The 20,417-nt window shown below is 49.5% G+C and overlaps 1 protein-coding gene across 2 annotated transcripts in view; it reads left to right on the top strand.

Annotated features, from left to right (window-relative positions):
* The window catches only part of LOC147218093 (synaptosomal-associated protein 25-B-like), a 32,141-nt gene extending 12,484 nt beyond the window's left edge, over window positions 1-19,657 (top strand). Inside the window, exons 2-8 of one of the 2 annotated variants that reach the window (XM_086175208.1) lie at window positions 2,308-2,422; window positions 3,504-3,545; window positions 6,833-6,881; window positions 11,856-11,973; window positions 15,008-15,127; window positions 16,470-16,614; window positions 18,282-19,657. In XM_086175208.1, coding sequence (XP_086031334.1) covers window positions 2,351-2,422; window positions 3,504-3,545; window positions 6,833-6,881; window positions 11,856-11,973; window positions 15,008-15,127; window positions 16,470-16,614; window positions 18,282-18,350 — 615 coding nt within the window. In that variant the 5' untranslated portion in view covers window positions 2,308-2,350 and the 3' untranslated portion in view covers window positions 18,351-19,657. Of the gene's footprint in view, window positions 1-2,307; window positions 2,423-3,503; window positions 3,546-6,832; window positions 6,882-11,428; window positions 11,547-11,855; window positions 11,974-15,007; window positions 15,128-16,469; window positions 16,615-18,281 lie in introns of both variants that reach the window. The other variant, XM_086175207.1, reaches the window with a different exon arrangement.
* The last annotated feature ends 760 nt before the right edge of the window (window positions 19,658-20,417 follow it).

Raw genomic sequence — 20,417 nt, 5'->3', positions numbered from 1 at the left:
TCCTTGTATGAAGCGCGGCGTGAAAAGCAAAGGGAGCGTCGGAGGGCCGACGGCCGACGGCGCCGGAGGAGCGAGAACGTTGGCGAGAGAGAGGGAGGAGGACGGCGAGGCGAGGAGAGCAAATCCTCTTTCACCCTCTGAGTTTAATCTGCGGTGGCTGAGCCCGGCGGTGCAGGCCTCACAGCAGCTGTCAGTCAAAGCACAGGGTGTGTGTGTGTGTGTGTGTGTGTGTGAGGAACGTGTAGATGTTAAAGAAGAGGTGACTTTCAGAGGGATGGATGATGGAGGAGAGAAAACAGCCTGGCACAGTTTCACTCTTAAAAAGGCCAAATGTGGACTTGTTTTTCTTTATTTTGACTTTTACTTCTTCTTTTTTTCCCCGTCACCGCCATCATCATCTGCGGTGAATCAGCCGGCCTGCCTGCCGCTCCGTCTGCGTCCGGCTCCGAGACGCTCGCCAACTCTCATCGCCGCGTTCACCGTTGTTGTTTTTGTTTTGTCGTCCAAAACTCCCGGCTCGTGTTCGGGCAGCAGCTGTCGTCGCACCCCGTCCTCCTCCGGCTTTTCTCCCAAACGGTCGCATTTCCTGCTTCACACTGACGCGGCTGCGGGAGCTGCCGGCTGATTCAGAGGGATGAAGGTGCCTGATGATGCTGGTTCCCGAGTGGAAAAACAGTGGAACTGCAACTCGGGATTTGAATTTGAGGGGCGGCTCCTCCGGACGCCCCGAGGCCCCCCGAGGCCCCCCGAGGCCCGCCGAGACGCAGCTAAAGCTGGTTTTCGGTCCAATGGACATCGTAGTGCAAAGATCAATAGATTCCCCTTGTAAGAAGATTAAACCGTAAGCCGTCCGCCTTCGCCCTGTACGCCGCCGTTGTCGCCGCGGGGAGCGTGTGACTCAGAGAGCGCCGCCGCCACCGCTGCCGCCGCCGCCGCCGCCGCCGCACATAAACCTCTACTGTCAATCATGGCAGATCACCGTCCAACCGAGATCCAGGAACACGACCGTGACTTCCAATCCTGCTGAAGATACGGGACGAGTAGAATCCAGACGCGGCCGAGACGCGCTTTCCGAAAATACGCCTTTCGTCGGCGCACTCAGATCCAACCGCACAGCGTCGCCGCCGTCGCCATCGACGACCAAATTCTTCCGTGACTCGTCTCCTGGTGGTTCCCAGGAGCAGCGCCGGATTCTGGATCTCACATTTAGCCACATGGCTAATAATGGGAATGTCAGCTTAAATATTTGAGAATGCATCTGTGTTACCGGGCGGGGCAGACAAACACACACACACACACACACACACACACACACACACACACACACACACAGAAAGGGAAAGAGAGAGAGCGTGAAAGAAAAAGGAAAGCACTTTCAAAACTGGTTTCCTGGTACATGTTCAATTATTAATGGGCCTGACGGCTCCGCTGGGATGGAGGCTAACACACACACACACACACACACACACACACACACACACACACACAACCAGGAGGCGTGGCAGGACAAGATGATACTTCATCAAACCCTCCATCCCTGAGTGACTTTGCATCTCCTGACCTCCTCCATCAGGAGGCCTGATGGATGCCACGCCTCCACACTGAAGCTTCCTCCTCATCTTCTTCCTCCTCCTCCTCTTCATCCTTCTCTTCCTCCTCCTCTTCACGCCGGCGAGGCTGGAGGCAGATAAGCGTTGCGACGCGTGCGACACACAAACTCAGCCAGCAGACTGGGAGCAGTTTTAGTGAGACCGAGTGTTTGCCAGCGTGGAGATGTTTTCCTCAGAAGAAGCGTGGAGTGGTAAACATCTCCCTGCAGACGCCGGTCTCCCGGTAACCCCCGTGTTGACGCCCCGAAGGGCCAAACAGAACCGTCTAATAAAGCGACGCCGTGTTGGCGTGCAAGCCGAGGGGCGGGGCTTAAGCAGGACCCGTCAATCAGGAGGCCGCCACATCTCCTGCGAGGAGACGGCGTGAGGAGGACGAGGCGTCTGGAGCTCCTTCCTCGCCATCTGCAGAGCTACATGTATTTTTTATGCCCGCCGTCCAGACCGTCCGCCGACAGCGGCGGGACGGAAATAGAGCGGCGCCCGTGTTTCTCCGTGACCTTCTGGTCCCCCGGGAGCTCCTCCTCCCCCTGAAAACATCTCATTTTTCACAATTCACCCAGAATCTTGCGCTTTAAATGACGGTGAGCCATTTGTGATCTGTAAACGACGTTCTGAAGAGGGAGAAGATGATCTGATGATGTTCTCCTCCCCGGCAGCATCTGCTGTCACGCTAACCTCGATGCTCCTTCCCTCCCAGCTTCTCCACCGAGGTCAGGGTTCAGCGGCAGCAAGCGGTCATCATGGCGGACGAAGCGGACATGCGCAACGAGCTGGCAGACCTGCAGACGCGTGCGGACCAGATCGCAGATGAGGTGAGAAAACCAGTCTCATCATATTCTTCTATTTATTTTCCCTTTACTTTTTCTTTTCTTTGGGATCTGGAAAAAGACTACAAAAATGGCCGACAATACACACAGGAAGTTTACCCGTCGGTTAGTTGACAGAAACGGCCGCTCACGTGATTAAATGACATAGAAACACTGATTTTTTTTTTTTTTTTTCTGTGGGATCTGGAAAGAGACTACAAAAATGGCCGACAACGCACAAACAGGAAGTTTACCTGGCAGTTAGTTGACAGAAACGGTTGCTTACGTGATTAAATAAAATAGAAACACTGGTTTATTACTTTTTTGGGGGGGGATCTGGAAAAAGACTACAAAAATGGCCGACAACGCACGCCCAGGAAGTTTACCCGGCAGTTAGTTGACAGAAACGGTTGCTTACGTTATTAAAAAGCATAGGAACATTGATTTATTACTTTTTTGGGGGGGGGGGGAATCTGGAAAAAGACTACAAAAATGGCCGACAACGCACACACTGGAAGTCTACCCGTCGGTTAGTTGACAGAAACGGTTGCTCACATGATTAAATGACATAGAAACACTGATTTATTCCTTTTTTTTTTCCTTTGGGATCTGGAAAAAGACTACAAAAATGGCCGTCAACGCACACACAGGAAGTTTACCCGTTGGTTAGTTGACAGAAACAGCTGCTCACTTGATTAAATGACATAAAAACACTGATTTATTGATCCGATTTATTGGGCGGCGCTCAGTTAAGCGCTTTTATCCATAAAGGTGGCGTCCTCCTTTTCTCTCTGCTCCTTTCTTTTGGTTTGAGAGCAACAGAAGGAGGAACTTTGGCCTCCATAATGATCGGAGGAGTAATGGAGCTGCTCAGATGACCTCCTGAAACATTAATGAGGAGAGAATGGAGCTCCACTGATTGTAGGGAGGGAGGGATGGATGGAGAGCAGGGGGAGGAATGAGAAGCAGAAAACAGAAGAAGGAACAAAAGGGAGAAATGAGATGATGGAGGCAGGAGATGTGAGGAGAAGAATGGAGAAGGTGGAGGAGCTTCAAGTGCTAACCATGACTCCTTGTCCCTCCACAGTCCCTGGAGAGCACCCGCCGCATGCTGGCTCTGGTGGAAGAGGTGAGTCTTTCCAGAAAGTTCTGGACCCGTCCCGACCCGGGTCCACGCTTGAGCCTCCGCCAGGAACCTCCTGGAAGTGATCTAACCCGCGATCCGGGGATGGGTGAGGTCCAGTGCAGAGGCGGGCGTCGGCCTTCTGGACGCTCAGAGGCAGGAAGTTGCGGGTCATGTGACCCCGGCTTACCTGGGGAGATTACGCTAATCGAATCAGGCTGATCAGTCCTGCAGGACACAAATATATTTTAAAATCTATCCGGCAAATATTCACCCAGCGAGCGGGAATTTAAATGCTTCGTTGCATTTAATTCTTTGATTTGAAGAGATATTATAAAACTGTTATATTATATTATATTATATTATATTAGTTAGTTAGTTAGTCCTCTTGCACGAGATGCGTAGAGCCATATTATATTATATTATATTATATTATATTATATTATATTATATAATATTATGTTATATATGTGTACAAAATATATTCTTTATCATATATGTAATACCTCATTTTAATGAGGTAATCAATAAGCAAAATTATTTTATATTTATTATCATTATTTTTTATATAACATGTTATATTTATTTTTAATTATTAAAAATCTAAAAAACAAATGTAGTGCTATAAGTGTGAAATAGACATGAAAGTGAAAGAAGCAATGAATCAAATATATTTAAGAATAAGACTAAGAATAAGAACAACTTTATTTATCCTAAAGGAAATTGTTGTGCCAGACTTTCAAGTAAAACATAACAATAATAAATAATAGTAGGAAATTGTATAAACAGTAAAAAAAAAAAAAAAAAATTTGCAGGAACCTTGACTGAATATTGCATTTTTTTTTTGCATTTTTTTCAAGAAATTAATAATTTAGACATCCGTAGTAACGTGTGGACGCTCCGGTGTCAGAACATGAGGGCGCAGCGACGCCGAGGCCTTCAAACCGGTGAAGGTTCTTCTTAAAAGCCCTTTCACTTCCACGTCGGCCGCTCGCCGCCTCGTGCAAACACCTCGTGCGAACGCCGACCACGATCGAGTCTCCCTGCGTCGGGCCCTTCAGCCCCCGTGACCCCCGTGGATGCAGGTCACCCCGGCCCGTCCACCATTTCCATCCCACAATAGGTCGTCGGCGTGTCCGCGATCGACGGCGGCCGGCCGATCGCCATCTCCGGTTTCAGCGTCGAGTCACATGACCACCTATAACCCCCCCTTAACTATCACATGAAAGACAGCAAAGTAATCGGAGTACTTAAATCAGCCGAACGACGGCGTGATCATTCTTCCGTTCTTACTCATGAATGAGCTGCTAATTAGCGGCTGCTTTTAAAAAAAAGGGACGGCAAAGAACTGAAAAAAAACAAGAGGATTTAAAATATTAATCCCTTATTAATCTCCCGCCCCACTTCCTGTGGGAGGAAACTATTTTTGGAGCGCGTACATCATCATCATCATGTCCGACTCTTTGACGAACAGGCGAATTATGAAGCGTGGGTGCGCGCGTGCATGTGTGTGTGCGTGCATGTGTGTGTGTGTGAGTGTGTGTGTGTGTGGCCCTGCAGGAAAAGGTGATGTCACCATTTCACCTCCCGCCAGCTAGCCAGCTCATACATCCTGCCCCCGCGTGTGTGTGTGTGTGTGTGTGTGTCTATGTGTGTGTGTGTGTGTGTGTGTGTGTGTGTGTGTGTGTGTGTGTGTTGGTCCTGCCCCCCCCACCTCCAGGTTTGGTCCTCTCCCATGTCCTCCTGCCCCGGTTCTCTCCACGTTCCTCCCAGCTGGCAGCTTCATGGAGATTAAGGTCTGTGCATGTGGCCTGATGATTGACAGGTGGGCGGGGCCAATTTAAGCCCCGCCCCTCGCCCCCCCCCCCACCTGGATTAGACTTCAGTCCTCTTTTGCACCTCCACAATTAGGAGAAAACAAAAGAAGAGAAGATTCCAGCATCACAGGGTAGAAAAATGTGCCAATAAAGGATGTAGGTACAAATGAACAATGTACAATCTACACAATAGAATACTAAAAAAATTAAAAGAAATGTATCCTTTTTAAATCAGTATCTCGGTAGATATCTGTCATGTTGCAAATATTTCCTGCACTCTGCACTTCCTGGAGATAAAGGTGCTGGGCACCTCTTCCAGGCGGTCCTGGGATCAGGTCCCAGCAGGTCTCTGAGAAGAACCCTGCGGACCCTGATCCGGACCTCCGAGCCTTTGCTGGATACAACTGTGACTGCGTGGTATAAATAGACAGCAACAAGAAGATATTCATCTGTGTGTGTGTGTGTGTGTGTTGTCAGTGTGTGGGTGCAGACTAAATGAGAATGCTCCATTATTGGATCCTTGTCAACAAACGTCAGCCCTCCTCGATGGGCTGAATATAGCCTGAGACCAGTGTGTTTCTGGTGTTTTCTCATCAAATCTGATCTTTTTAAAGACGTGAGAATGATCAGTATTTCTGACGACGGCAAAGAACATGACCTTCATCCTCCTGAGACCCGCGATCTTCTCGAATCATACGTCGCTAAAATGCTAGCGTTTAGCATGGATCTGCTGGGCCTTTGCCTCCCTTTCACTGGAAGAATAAGAATAAGAATAAGAATAAGAATAAGAATAAGAATAAGAATAAGAATAAGAATAAGGATAAGAATAAGAATAAGAACAACTTTATTTATCCCGAAGGAAATTGTTGTGCCAGAGTTTCAAGTAAAACATAACAATAATGAATAACAGTAGGAAATTGTGTAAACAGTAAAAAAAAAGGGGGAGGGGAGAATAAGAAATACAAATAAAACAAATAAATATAAAGTGTCAAAGTCAAGGCTATAAAGACACAGAATTCACAGCCAATCGCATTAGGTTATCTTGGGTGGGGGCGGAGTCAGCCCAGGACCGGCCAATGGCGGGGGGCCTGATAGGGGGGTGAAGGACATGGACTTTTTAAAAACTTTTTAGATATTTTTAGCTGAGAAGAAACAGGTATTTTCTGTTCTGACCATATTGGGCAGCGTGCCCTCCCATTGGCCGCTCCGCTTCATTCCTGCTTTCTGATTGGCTGGAGCAAACGTAGGGTTTTATCCAGTTGATCCTGACAAGTTCAAGATATTGTTCAGGTTTCTTGATGGACGTGTGGAAATGAAAGGTTTGGACTCGGATAAAAACAGACGTATGGAGAATGACAATAATTATGCAACCTTCCTTGAGAAGACCGGATCATTCCAGAACAAGATTTTTATATCATGAAACCTTATGATGTCCTTTCCTTCTTCTTCTTCTTCTTCTTGTCCTCTGTCTGGTAGAGCAAAGATGCCGGCATCAGGACCCTGGTCATGCTGGACGAGCAGGGAGGTGAGTGTGTGGAGGAAATCCTCCCGGCGCCGCTTCTCTTCCGCTGTTTTTACTCATCAGCAGAACATCCAGTCCAAACAAACAAAAAAAAACAAAACAAAAAAAAAAGATGCATTTCCTGCTCAGGAGCAGTTTGTGCACGTTTCTGCCGAGAGTGACAATCAGGCCTCCCAGCTGGATGTAGCCGATGAGCCGCTCTCCCGCTTTCGCCCTCCAACCCTCCGAAACGGCCGGCAGCTTTAAGCGTTTTCCAGCAAGAACCTGCACCTGGCGCGGGATGAAGTTTACATCCAAACCTCAATAGACGTCCGTCTCTGTGAATAGAAATGCAGACGGATCGACGGACTCGGAGTCAAAACGATGGCCGACATCTTTTATCCGTCCTGATCAGGAACCCTGACTTATGGACGCGTTTTGAGTCCGTCTGAGCTGCCGGAGAATAAAAACCAGCTTGTTTGTCCGAGCGACCGCTGGAAGGTGCGTCCTGCGGCGGCCCCTTAAGATACCAATCAATAAGATACCGATTTTTTAAGATACGAGGGGCGATTCGAGCAAATTTATCCTTGAAATATGAAAAATTCACGCGAGTATTTGAGCAACTCCAATACACTTCATGGCGCTGAATTGGCGCCGCTCTCAATTTGAAGAACGCCGCGCAGCTTCCAGCATCCCTCGGATTCGTGGTCCAGCATGCAGATCTCTCTTGTGTGGCATCATTTTATATCTTTATGCTTATTTTATGTATTTTTTTGAAGAATCATCGAGGGCCGAGCCCAGGGGTCGGCAACCCACGCGGCTCTTTCATCTTTACACTGCGGCTCCGAGTGGCTTGGGAAAAAATTTTATAAATATTTAATATTTTATTTGTTTTTTTCCTTTTTTTAACTTTAGTTCTAAGTTGGAAGCTTATTGTGATCTTGAAATATTAAACAAAATTATATTTATTATTTTTCACCGCTCAAAATAACGTCATACTTGCGGAAGCCGGTAAAGTCCCGATTTGCAGATGCTGTGCGCAGAAGTTCAGGAGCAGAAGTCCCATAAACCAAGTATAATAAATATTTATGAAGATATTTTGCAAATAATTATTTTTTATTGTTTACTGACACAGTGATTTTTTCACGATTTTTTTAAAAAATTCAGGTCAAGGCTCCGCTACACGCTCTGAAAGCCCAAAGCTCAAAATGAGTTCATTACATTCATAAAATCTAATTTGCTCTGTAATACTTTGAAGCAACACACTACACACTTGTTTATACAAAGTGTAAAGGTAATAAAAAGCAATATATACAGCGGTACCTTTATTTTAGATGTCAAAAAGTAATTGCGGCTCCCGGTGTTTTCTTTTCCGAGGAAACCGGGTCCAAATGGCTCTTTGGGTGTTAAAGGTTGTCGACCCCTGGACTAGAGAATAACATGTGGCGAACCCAGAAAGAAGACGCTTTCTATGGAAAGGAAGCAGCAAATAATAGCGAAGCATTGCACGTGGATATTTGTTTTCTGTCATTCAAAAGAGGTCATTCTTTTAAGATCCGAAAAGAAAACTCAGCGTACGAATCCACTACTGGAAGGAGTTGAATGTTGATCTTAAGGGCCGCTGCGTTTGTGCCGAAGCCGAGGGACGAACCAACAGCGGGCGGTAAAAACGACGAATTAAACAGGAGAAAAACGTCGCGCCTCCGTTGGATCCGCGGTTCCCGGCGTCCGGCTTCTCCACGCGTCACCGAGCGGCCGAACCGGCTCGATAAGTCGACTCTTCTTCCTGGTCTTCCTCCCTCCAGGAGTTCCGGCCGCCGCACTGTAATCACAGGACGCAGATCAATTAGCAGATTTAAATGACCTCGCCGTTAAAACCCCCCCCTTTCATGGCCTCACCTTCCTTCCTTCCTTCCTTTCCTCTGAGACGTGGCGGTGAAGACGTCCTCTCTTATCTCGCTCTGCACCGCCGGAGAGATTAACCCGACGCAATCTTAATCCGGACGACAAGAAATCTTAAAATAAGCCGTCCCCTTTATCACCCGGAGCGGGAAATGCAGCGGCTCGCCGGATCTAATCGTCCCGGTTCCGCCCGGGTTTGCAGACTCTGCACCCGCGGGCCGGAACCCCGCGATAAGTCGGCCGATACCGGCGGACGTGGAAGAAAACACGTGTCCAATCTGAACACAACCTTCTCACGCTGAAGCAGAGGTGGGAGATTCATTCTGTCCAGGAGCCGTAGAAGAAACCCGGATGGTGTTGGAGCGCCGAACAGATGAGAACTTCAAGTTATTTCTGCTGGATATAAATTCTGCCGCGTTGTAAAAGGCAGTCATTACACATCCTGGTCAGCTGCTACTGGTGATCACAATCACAATAAATCAATCATTGCTCTCTGAACCTGCACAAACACTAAAAAAGGTGTTAAGCAGAATGCTACACATGTGAAATGGATCAACTTTACAACAAAAACGGTGCATTTTATTCCCGTGATATGCTAACATGTTACTGCTGCGGCCCAACAAACGTCCGTCTGGAAACAACTCAGTTTCTCTGGCGATGTTGTGCGATAAGTTGCCTTGAAAGCTGCATTTCTCTGTGCAAAGCTTTGGAAAAATCACCCTTGTTGTTGGTTTTGCGAGCAAAATATCCGACGGCCTTCATCAGACAAGTGTTTGTATCCATGTTTGGTCGGGTAGTGACCATTGGATACACACCGCCTTACCTTTGGCTTCTGTAAAGAAACACCTAGTGATCCGAGTCTTGTTGAATACACGGCGTTCGGCGCCACCTTTTGGAAGGGTTAACTGGTTAGCGTCAGTGGTTCTCAGTTGATGAAAGATTAATGATGAATGATTTAGACGCAACATTAACGGAGCAAATGTTTTTTTTTCCGTTGGTGTTCTGCTTGAGCTCCCGCGGGCCGGGCAGGGACGCCCAAAGGCCTGCGAAATGCCCACGTCTGCGCTGAAGCGATTGGCTTTTTGTCGCACACACACACACACACACACACACACACACTGCATGCAGCAATTTGTCCATCTGTGATCTCCTACCCGTGGAGGAGGTCCTCGTTGCAGCTAATGAGTTCCTCCGTCCTCGGCTGCTACATGCGTGTTGACCTGAATTGGCGGTCGCTCTCTGGGTTTCGGACGTCACGGGGGAGAACGATGTGAAGACGGGCTGGTTTTTATTCCTCGCTTTAAAAGAGTCGCTGCGTTGTTTTTCTCTCATGCGTGTTTTTTGCTTCTTCACGTGGGAAAAAAAGCTTGAGGTCAGAGACGGAGACACAAACGCCGGCAATCACGCTCATCGCTTTATTGACCCTCCGTCTAATTGACTTCGGCCCGGCAGCGCTGGTCTGGAGAAGCACAGATGAGATCTCCAGACGGCGGAGGAGGAGCCCTCAAGTGGTTTAATAATTCTCACTGTTTATGTTGTGATATTGTCGCGCTGGATCGAGGAGCTCCTGCTCGTTGGATCCAGACGGCTTTCCGCATCTGGGCAAATGTCCATCCGTAAGGCGAAGCTCGGACAAGACGGACGAGTTTAAGATGCAAACCAAATGATTAGCATTCGCGGCAGCGTTTGTCTCCATTTTTTGATGGGAAACACAGATACGCAGCACCTTCTAGGTCTGATCTTTTCCTCCAAAATCCTCCACGAGGTTTATCTTCTCCCCGTCCTCCAGGCTGAGGACCCGCGTCCTCTTCAGAAACATTAGAAGGCTTCCCCGGAGGTCGGAATGTCCGCTCTCGCCGATGGAGATCGCGGCTATTACCATTAGCCGTCAGCGGGGGTGCGACCTTGACTTTTTATAGCTCCGCTTCGCTATCGACTTTCTGGGAAAAGGAGCGCACCGCCGGCGTTGCCCTCCTCCTCCTCCTCCTCCTCCTCCATGTTATCCGTCTCGCCGATCTGTCGGACGCTCGCCGTCCCGGCACCCGACCGTCTGTCCCGTCTCCTCGCGGCTAAACCCCAGATCTTTATCGCGGGGCGGAGACGGACCCGGGGCTCGCAGTCTGGACGGCACCTCGCTTGTCTGTCCGGATCCAGGTGGCGTCTCCTGAACCTCGTGCAGAACCTGCAAGCGGACTCGCGCGAGAAGCCCAGATGGAGCGTCAGCTTAGCTTGTCCGGGCGTCATCCTGGGCTTCTGTCTCCGGGTTCGCAACCGGTTTCTCACGCACTTGTTGCCGTTTGTATGGGTTTCTAGTTTTCACCCCAAGTGGGAGTTCAACACGTAAAGCCGGATGAAAAATCGTGACCCCGCCTGAACCCGGAGGTAGGAAACAAAAACGTCCGCGATGCAGAATGCAAGGAAAACAACGGCGCCCAGGGGAGCTTCCTAGTCTGGAGCCAAAGCTTGCCGCCCTGCTTTTTTAGAAAACATCTTTAATTTTTGCCTTCTGCACCCCCACCCCCTCCCCTTTCACACACACACACACACACACACACACTCCCTCCCCATCCGCCTTCTCGCGCCTCAGCGGTAGATCGGCCAAAGCCTCCTTACGACGGCCAAGAAAAGCGGCCAAAAATTGACGTCTCACGCCTTTGTCCCTTTACCAGAGCAACTTGATCGCGTGGAGGAGGGCATGAACAAGGTCAACGCAGACCTGAAGGAGGCGGAGAAAGATTTAAAAGATATAGGACAGTGCTGTGGTCTGATTTGCCCGTGTATTAAAAAGTAGGTACCGGCCAGGAGACCCCTCCCCTCCGAGCTCTTGCCTGTCCAGTGCTGGTGGTGATGGTGGTGATGGTGGTGGTGACGTCTCATGTCTCTCTTGTCACAGTCAATGTCTTTTTTTTTTTGTCTCCTCTCCTTCCCCCCCCCCCAACTCCCCTTCTCTACATCCCACCTGTGACTCCCCTCCCCTCCATCCCTCTTTTTCTTCTTCCCCTTCTTCTCACGTGCTTTCGTTCTTTTGCCGGAAAACACGCCAAAAAAAAAAAAACAACAACAAAAAAAAAAAAAATGTCAATGTTGGGTAATCAGAGCAACTGGAGCGCATCGAGGAGGGGATGGACCAGATCAATAAGGACATGAAGGATGCAGAAAAGAATTTGAACAATCTAGGACAGTTCTGTGGTCTGTGTTCATGTCCCTGTAACAAGTAGGTGCCGCCTGCATCGCCCGACCTGCATGTGTTTCTCAGTGCCTCTTTCTCCGCCCGGTGTGTAGAGCATGGTGACGTGACCGAACACACCCTCTGAACAGGCGCCAGCGCAGCATGCATGCATGCATGGTGTGTGTGTGTGTGTGTGTGTGTGTGTGTGTGTGTGAATGACACAAAACATCTGCACGGCAGGTTTTTCTCCCTTCATCGCCAGCCTTCTGTCGGCTGTTTCTTTTAGCCCCTCGAAAGCCCTTCATTCCTCATTGGATGAGAGATTCTCTTCCAGCAGGTAGCGGCATCACCTGGGAGCCCGCGGACCCCAAACCCCCCCCCGAACCCGACCCATCTACACCCCACCCGAATCCACCCGCCCACCCGTCCAGCCGCCCGCAGCAGGATGTAAACCAAAGAACATATCAACAACATGCTTTCTTCACTTCCAGTGGCCTGGTTGTTGGTGCTGGTGTTTTTTTTTTTTTTTTTTCCTGACAGCATTCTTTCTCTTCATGTTTTTTTTTTTTTTTAAAGATCACCCAAAAGAAAACCCAGTAGATTTGATTTATAATTCAGAATTTAAAAAAAAAATATATTTTTTTTTTCCCTCGCTGGGAGAATCAAGTTTCTCCGGTGACGTCACACCAGAATGACCAAGAAGAGAAACGACTCGGGTTCAACATCCCCAACAACAGACGACGGCACTAGAATTGACGTGTTGATGTTCAGATCCTGTTTTGTTCACGTGCACGTCCTCGGTTCCTTCTTTTTATGCCGGAACGCCGAAAGAAGTGGGTCTTCTTCGCGCTCCGGCCGGGCTTTGGAAGCCCGGGAACGGTCCGGGGAACCCGGCGTCCTCTGGCGGCGCCCAGCCGACGCCCCGGACCGAACTGAGCCGCGACCCCTCACCTCTCCCCTCCGGACGTGTGGACGTTTCTCGCGCGGGAGTTCGGCAAACCCGTCCCACATCCAGTCTCGCGTCTCCGGCCTGGATATCCAGATCCAAACGCCGGCGGTCTCCACGGCCAAACTGTGGAGCTCAGCAGCTGAGCAGCTTCTCGCAGAGGTGGAGGCCCAACGCTGCATCTTCTCCCGCGGCTTTGCCGAACTCCCGCGTGACCAACGGTCTGAGCGCGTTCCACTCCGGGAGCCCTGGAAGAACCAGCGGAGGTCCTCTCCTCTCTGTTGGAGCTATAGAACACACAAGGATCTCCTTCCGGAGATTCGAGTCATTGGAGTAAATGAAAGGAAGCGTCTGAGTGACGGGCAGAGGCTGGTTGTTGTGGAATCGCCTGACTCCACGTAGCTGTGAGCAGGATCTCCACGTCCACCCGGGTCTTCTAAAAGTCCGGCCGAAGGCTACAAATTGTCCGCGGGCCCGGATGAGCTAGCGGGAGGGCCTTTTTTCGGGGGGCCCTGTGATTGACGGGTGACCGGCTCGGGTGAAGCCCCGCCTCTCGCCCGGCGTCAGCCGTTCTGGCCGGATTAGCGGACGGACGGTGAATGAATGAACGGCTTATTTACAAACCAATCGGACGGACTCTGCCTGTTATTTAGACTAAGAAGCTTTGCTAGAGTGATGATCTAAATTCTGAAAAGGAGAGTGATCATTGGCTGTCTTTAAGATGGAGGTTTTTACCGCCTGTAGGTGGTCGGGATCTTGCCTGTTCTATAGCCCCTGTCGCTCCCTGTCACCAGACATCTTGTCATCCCGCTGTTGTGTTTCACCGGATCAAATAAGAAAACATAATTCTTGTTTGTTATTATGAACCGTGAGGAGCACCAGATGGGAGGGAGGAGGTGTGTGTGTGTGTGTGTGTGTGTGTGGGGAGGTCGGACAGTCGCGGGACGTCGATCAAAATGGACGATGGGTCTACGCCCATCTAGCCGCTCCGCGCGGAGCCGCCGCGATAAATCGCTTTTTAGGAAAGGTGATTATTTGGGGGGGACGTCAAAAGAAAATAACAGATTTATCAGCCATAGTCAACAGCTAGTTTCAGGCTCCGACTGAAAACCAACGCTAGTTGGTAGCCGGCTAGCTAGCTAGCTAGCTAATCCCCAACGCAGCTCAAAGATGAGCCCATCATGAGCCGCTAGCTTGTAAAATGCTAGCTGCGTTAGCATTGTCGCTGCATATCAGCGCCTCCTGGATGTTCCCTCGGAGAGCTTAGACGTCCTCCCTGCATTCGTTTGCTAGCTTAGATCCAGAGGTCAAAGGTCACCTGTAAACAAAGGTTTGAATCGACCAATCGGGTCTGGAGAACCCAGAAATTCATCTCTTAAAGTTTATGTCTCTTTTTCCGTTAGCAATTAGCATTTGCCGCGACCGGTTACACGACTATAGTTTTTTTTTTCTTGAACGTCGCCATCACGCGGAATGACCTTTGCCTAGTGACCCCTCCGACACACCCACCCATCCATCCAGATGAAATGAAGGGCTGAGTCACCGCTCCCGGGCACCATGTGTGTGTGTGTGTGTGTGTGTGTGTGTGTGTGTGTGTGTGTGTGTGTGTTTTACTTCTGTTTGGTCTTCTTGTTTGTTTTGTCCAGGGTTGATTTTCACACTGAATCTGTGGCTTTTCTTCTATTAGCTCCTCCCCCTCTCCACCCCCCCGCCCCGTGTCCAACACTGTGTTTCTACGTGTGTGTTCATGTGTGTGTTTGTGTGTGTTCTTTTTTTTAATGGCTAATCGCTTTACTGTTTGTTTCTCAGACTCAATTGATCCGCACATCCGATCAATTGCTCGCTAACCAATCGCATGCATGAATCTCTGATCACATGGGTGTGTTGCTTTCTAGTCGCCCGCACCCCAAAAGACAGCGTCCCCGTTTCACGCCATGCATTTCCTCCACGGGATGCATGGGATTGATATGATCACGTGTATGTTTTAGACATTAGACGCATCACATTCGCCCGTCGGCGCCAAACGAAAACACACACTTTCGAGGCACTTTTTTTTTTTTTTTTGTTTTGTTTTGTTTTGTTTTGCACCACGACGGCCGTTGCCGGTCTGACCGGTGGATGTGTGTATGCCAGGATTAAGGGCGGGGGCCAGACCTGGGGGGGGAACCAGGACGGGGTGGTGAACAGCCAGCCGGGGGCTCGAGTGGTGGACGAGCGCGAACAGATGGCCATCAGCGGGGGCTTCATCCGCAGGTAAGGGAGTGTGTGTGCATGTGTGTGTGTGTGTACTGTCATTGTATCTGTAAATATTCCAATGTGTGGACTCCAAAGTGTAAAGCATAAAGAATCTGGTTTCCGTGACGGCCCGCGGACCAATCGCGGCCGCAGATGGTCGCTGTCGGCCAGACCGCTCAACCAATCAGTGCGAAGGAACTGATGGGTGAATTCTTGTCCACATCTTCTTGCCTTCACAACTGGACTTGAATTTTCTTACCTCTCATCCCAGAAGCTTCAGTTTCAGTTTCCTCAGTCAAGAAACTCAAGTCCAGTTGCCACGACGAGAAGATTTGGACCAGGATCCACCGGGACCTGGAGGACTGAGGACCTCCACAGACGTGTCACTGATCAGTGGTTGTCTGTGGAGGTTCTCCGTCCTCCAGGGCCAAATCTTCTTGTCGTGGCAACTGGACTTGAAATTCTTCAGTTGAAGATGTTTCATCCCAGAGGCTTCTTCAGGTTTAGCGACCTGTTGGGAGTTTCCCAAAATAACTGATATATTACATATTAATATTATATTGATAGGTCATGAGAACTGAAGAGGCCTCTTTGATGAGAGGTGAAATATCTTCATGTGGAGAAACTCAAATCCAGTTGCCAAGACAAGAAGATATCGACAAGAAATGTCAGAGTTGATGCAAAAGAAGCTAGGTCCAAGGAGGTTGCTATGCTAATCGACTTGTGTTGTTCGTTGAAGACCAAGGAGCAACTTTTGCAGATCACCTGGACCGGGATGTGAAAAGGTAAAGCCAGACCTGTTGGGTCACATGAACTGAGGCTCAAGTGGATCTGGTTCTGGTGGAGGGTCTTTCCTGGTTGTCTGGAGGGTGCAGAAGGTCCCGGTCCATGTGTGCAAACCCGTCTGGGTGTTGATCCCAGCATGACGTCGCACACCTGTGAAAGGTGTTTTCACGGTCATTTGTGGAGGTTCTCCGTCTTCCACATCACAACGATTCTTGTTGGAATCTTCTTGTCGAGGCAACTGCCGGGAAAAGTCCGGATTGGAACGAGGAGATGAAGGACCAATCCGGCGGGGCCCCTCGGGTTAGCGCCCCGGTCCCTGAAGCCCAGACAGTCTGCAGGGCTTCTGCTTCTTTTTCCTATTAGGCTTTATGAATCCCTTGCGGGAAATTCATCCTGTGCATTAAACCCGCCATGGATGAAGCATGAGCGGTTGGCGGTTGGTTGGTTCGGGGTTCGGTTCTCTCGCTCGACAACTTCGCCGCGCTAGCAGGAGATGGGAATCCAACCGGGAACGTTGGGTCCCGAGGAGGATCCTCTCCAGCTCCTGCTCTACCCAACCCCCGCTGTCTTCCAGGGTAACAAACGACGCCCGGGAGAACGAGATGGACGAGAACCTGGAGCAGGTGGGAGGGATCATCGGCAATCTGCGCCACATGGCCCTGGACATGGGCCAGGAGATCGAGACCCAGAACCGCCAGATCGACAGGATCATGGATAAGGTAAGAGCTCCGGCGGTCTCGGCGGCGGGGAATATTTATGGTACGGAGACGTGAGGGAGCAGCTGCTTTCCAGAAGTCCGGCCCGAAGGCGGGAGCAACCCTCTCTTCCTGTTACCACGCAACAGGCTGCCGGTGAACGAGGCTCATTTCCATGTCCGAGGGTGACACGTGCACGCGTGTTTAGAAATACTTTCAAAACATGGATTTATTAAAACAAGCGGAATCACATCTCCGGGCGTCTCGCCAGGAACACTTTCCTTCTGTTCGTTATCCCGCTGTTCTTGTTTCTGGCTGCAGATTTAGCCCAGCGGTTCACGATGCCACACCGCGTCACTCCCAACAACTGATTTGTGGACAGTTAGGTTTTATAATTGAAATTGAAATTGATAATTGAAATTATAATTGAAACCGGCAGAACCGGAAGCAGACGTCTATTTCCTGATTTTATTGGGATTTTATGAAGGTTTGTCGCAGCAAGACTGAGACAGGAACCTCCATGGACCATGATGTTTGCAGAGTCAGAGCAGGGAACAGGTGGAGGAACATCTAGAGAGGTGGAGGTATGCTCTGGAAAGGAGAGGAATGAAGGTTAGTCGCAGCGAGACAGAATATATGTGTGTGAATGAGAGGAACTCGGCTGGAACGTTGAGGATACAGGGAGTGGAGGTCGAGAAGTTGAAAGATTTCAAGCTCAACAGTCCAGAGTGTAGGAGAGTGTGGAGAAGAGGTTAAGAAACAGGTTCAAGCAGGTTGGAATGGGTGGAGAAAAGTGTCAGGGGTACAAAGAGATAGAAGAACATCAGCCAGAAGGAAAGGAAAGGTGAAGGAGACGGTGGTGAGATGATCTACAAACACTGAGAATGACTAAAAGACAGGAGGCAGAGCTGGAGGTCACAGAGATGAAGATGTGGAGGTTCTCCTTGGGAGTCACCAGGATGGAGAGGATCAGGAATGAGTCCATCAGAGGGACGACACATGGTAGATGTTCTGGAGAGAAGAGATGGTTGGGTCATGGACAGAGGAGGGAGAGTGAACATATTGGTAGACGGATGCTGGACTTGGAGGTCTAGAGGAAGAACAAAGAGAAGACGGATGGACGTCGTGAGAGAGGATATGAAGTGAGTTGGCGGGAAAGAGGAGGATCCAGAGAATAGCGTTAGATGGAGAAAGTGGATTCACTGTGGAGACCCCTGAAGGGAAAAGCCCAAAGGTAAATAAGACTTTGTCACAGGGGTGCAGGACATGTATGACCGAGATAAAGCAATGACTGAGATGGTTTGGACATGAACGCCCCTCTGTTCATGTCCAAACCATGGTGAAGATCTGGGTAGAAGGTTGTTTAAGATGGAGCTGCCAGGCAGGAGGCCTAGAGGAAGACCAAAGAGAAGATGGATGGACGTAGTGAGAGAGGATATGAAGTGAGATGGTGTGAGAGGGGAGGATGCAGAGAAATAGAATTTGTAAGAGGAGGAAAACAACGTGGAGTGAAAAAAACGCAGATGATCATCTGAGATGGATTTCATGCTCATGGAACGCCGGATGTGTCCGCTCGGGAGCGCTAAAAGAGAAAACCCGATACCCCCGATACCCCCGATACCCCCGATACCCCAGATACCCCGCTCAGACGTAAACTCTGATGCTCTATTTCTGATCTCCTCCTCCTCCAGGCCGAATCCAACAAGACCAGGATCGACGAGGCCAACCAGCGCGCCACAAAGATGCTGGGCAGTGGCTAAAGCTGCAGCCGCAAAGTGCTTTTCGACCCCCTTTGACCCCCCAAACCCTCCCCTCCCCCGCCACGCCCAGATGAAATAACTAATATATAAAAAAAAATAAAATGAAAATATGAGAAAAAAACAAAAACAAGACAGGCCAAAAGAATGAAAAATCATACTTTTCTGGTGGAACATGTAGATTTGCACACATATCACATCCTCCCTGCGTTTATGGCCTCCTTTCCCCGGTGTCGTCGTGTCTGTCGCGCTTCTGATTTAGTGGAGATGGTGGTCCTCGCCCACGTAGAGCCTCAGCTGCTTCCGTCTCGCTCACCTCCCACCTTTTTTTTTAAAGTTTACGTTCCTTCCTGTGTGTGTGTGAACCCCATGAGCGGTGTGAAGACGCCCCCCCTCCTTCTTCTAGACTCTTCCGGCTCGGTCTCGGTGGAGACGTTCATTGCTAACAGAGGTTTCGGGGTCTCCTTGCTGGAGTCGTGTTTTTGGAGAGCGGTGGACAGGAAAGGCCTCCACTTCTGGACACAAACCTGGACGTGGAGTTGTTTATTTCTTTACGTTACATTCAGATTATCAGAGCTTTCGAGCCGGCGAGAAGGTCGACCTAAACGCGAAGCTCGGAGGAAACGGTGCGTCGGCTGATTCCAAAACGTCCAGGTTTTTTCTACAAACCAAATGTAGAAAAATTTGAAGGGACTTCCTGTTTGTTGGCGCCGGAGAAGGTCTGGTTATTTGACGTCCACGTCCGGCAACAGTATTAACCCCGTTTGATGCCACAGGTTGTAAATATTTGTTTTCCTCAGGGAACTCCATCTGAGAAAAAAACAAAACAAAAACGGAACGGCCACTTGGTGGAATCTCACCGCTCGTCCAATCACAGCGCGTCATGTGACCGCAAGGCTAGACGTGGAGGCTCGGTCGATTCGAAGGGCCGTGACCTCGTCACCAGACTGCCCCCCCCCCCCCACCCACACACACACACACACACACACACGCTGCCGCCGCCGCCTCACAAGCAGAGCATTAAGTGTGTTATGCATGTCCTTCCACTCAATTATTCATTCATCTCAGCAGAAATATCTTACATGGCGAGTGCATGCTATATATGTAGGCCACACTGATTCTCCACCCCAACCCCACTCACACACACTCACACACACACACACACACACACATGATACCCCCCACCCCCCCTCACTCTGCAATAGTGCCACTATTTTGTTTCATGTCTCCTCACCTGCCCAAACTGTGTGCGTCGATGTAATATAAAAAGAAAAACCTTGGAAAATGCCAATAAAACCATCATAACTGGAGAACCCGACCCGGGAGTTCTTTGTTTGTTGCCCACCTGGACCCCCAACATCACACCAGGAGGTCAGAGGTCACTGTTAACCTGCAGTGAGACTTCATTTTAGATGTACTGTATTTTCACGACTATGAGGCGCACATAAAAGTCTTGGTTTTTATGCAAAATGACGTAGTAGAGAACACCATGAGAACGTTAAAAGGGGAAGCGTGGGCGTGTATTGGATATAAAAGAACGGTATGTGCGTTTTGCAGAACATCGTTGTTTCAACAGCCCTGAAAACATCGCCGACACACACATCCAGCCCAGCCACGTCACCAACATGGACAAGAAGGGGACCAGCATGGTAGCGAGACGCACAACGGGGTACCAAAAGTCTTCTCGGAGACCGCAGTTACACTAAGAGTGGAAGGCAGCGCCCGGCGAATGGATTGTAGATGCTCGGGCTAACGTGTCTGCTAGCACTTTTGTTCGAGCTTTCGCAAAAGCCGGCATCATTTCCAAGGATCCGCGTGGAAAGCGACTCTGACAGTGAAGAAAGTGAACCTGGCATGTTGGATGGAGATTTAGCGCAGCTGTTCAAATCAGAAACAGAGGATGAGGACTTCCATGGGTTCGATTGATGACGATTACCGGTAAAAAAATGTGAATACCAAACTCGGTTTTGCTCCCGCTCTATTTCTAAATACGCAAACTTGTATGCTTGTGTGTGTGTTGTAAGGTGGATGCAGTAGAGGACACCATGAGAACGTTAAAGGGGGAAGTGT

This window comes from Fistularia commersonii, chromosome 27 (genome assembly GCF_037954325.1).
Source record: "Fistularia commersonii isolate RoL2024-O1a breed Wild chromosome 27, RoL_Fcom_v1.0, whole genome shotgun sequence".
Classification (NCBI taxonomy): Eukaryota; Metazoa; Chordata; class Actinopteri; order Syngnathiformes; family Fistulariidae; genus Fistularia; species Fistularia commersonii.
This window is presented reverse-complemented; position numbering and strand designations above follow the sequence as displayed.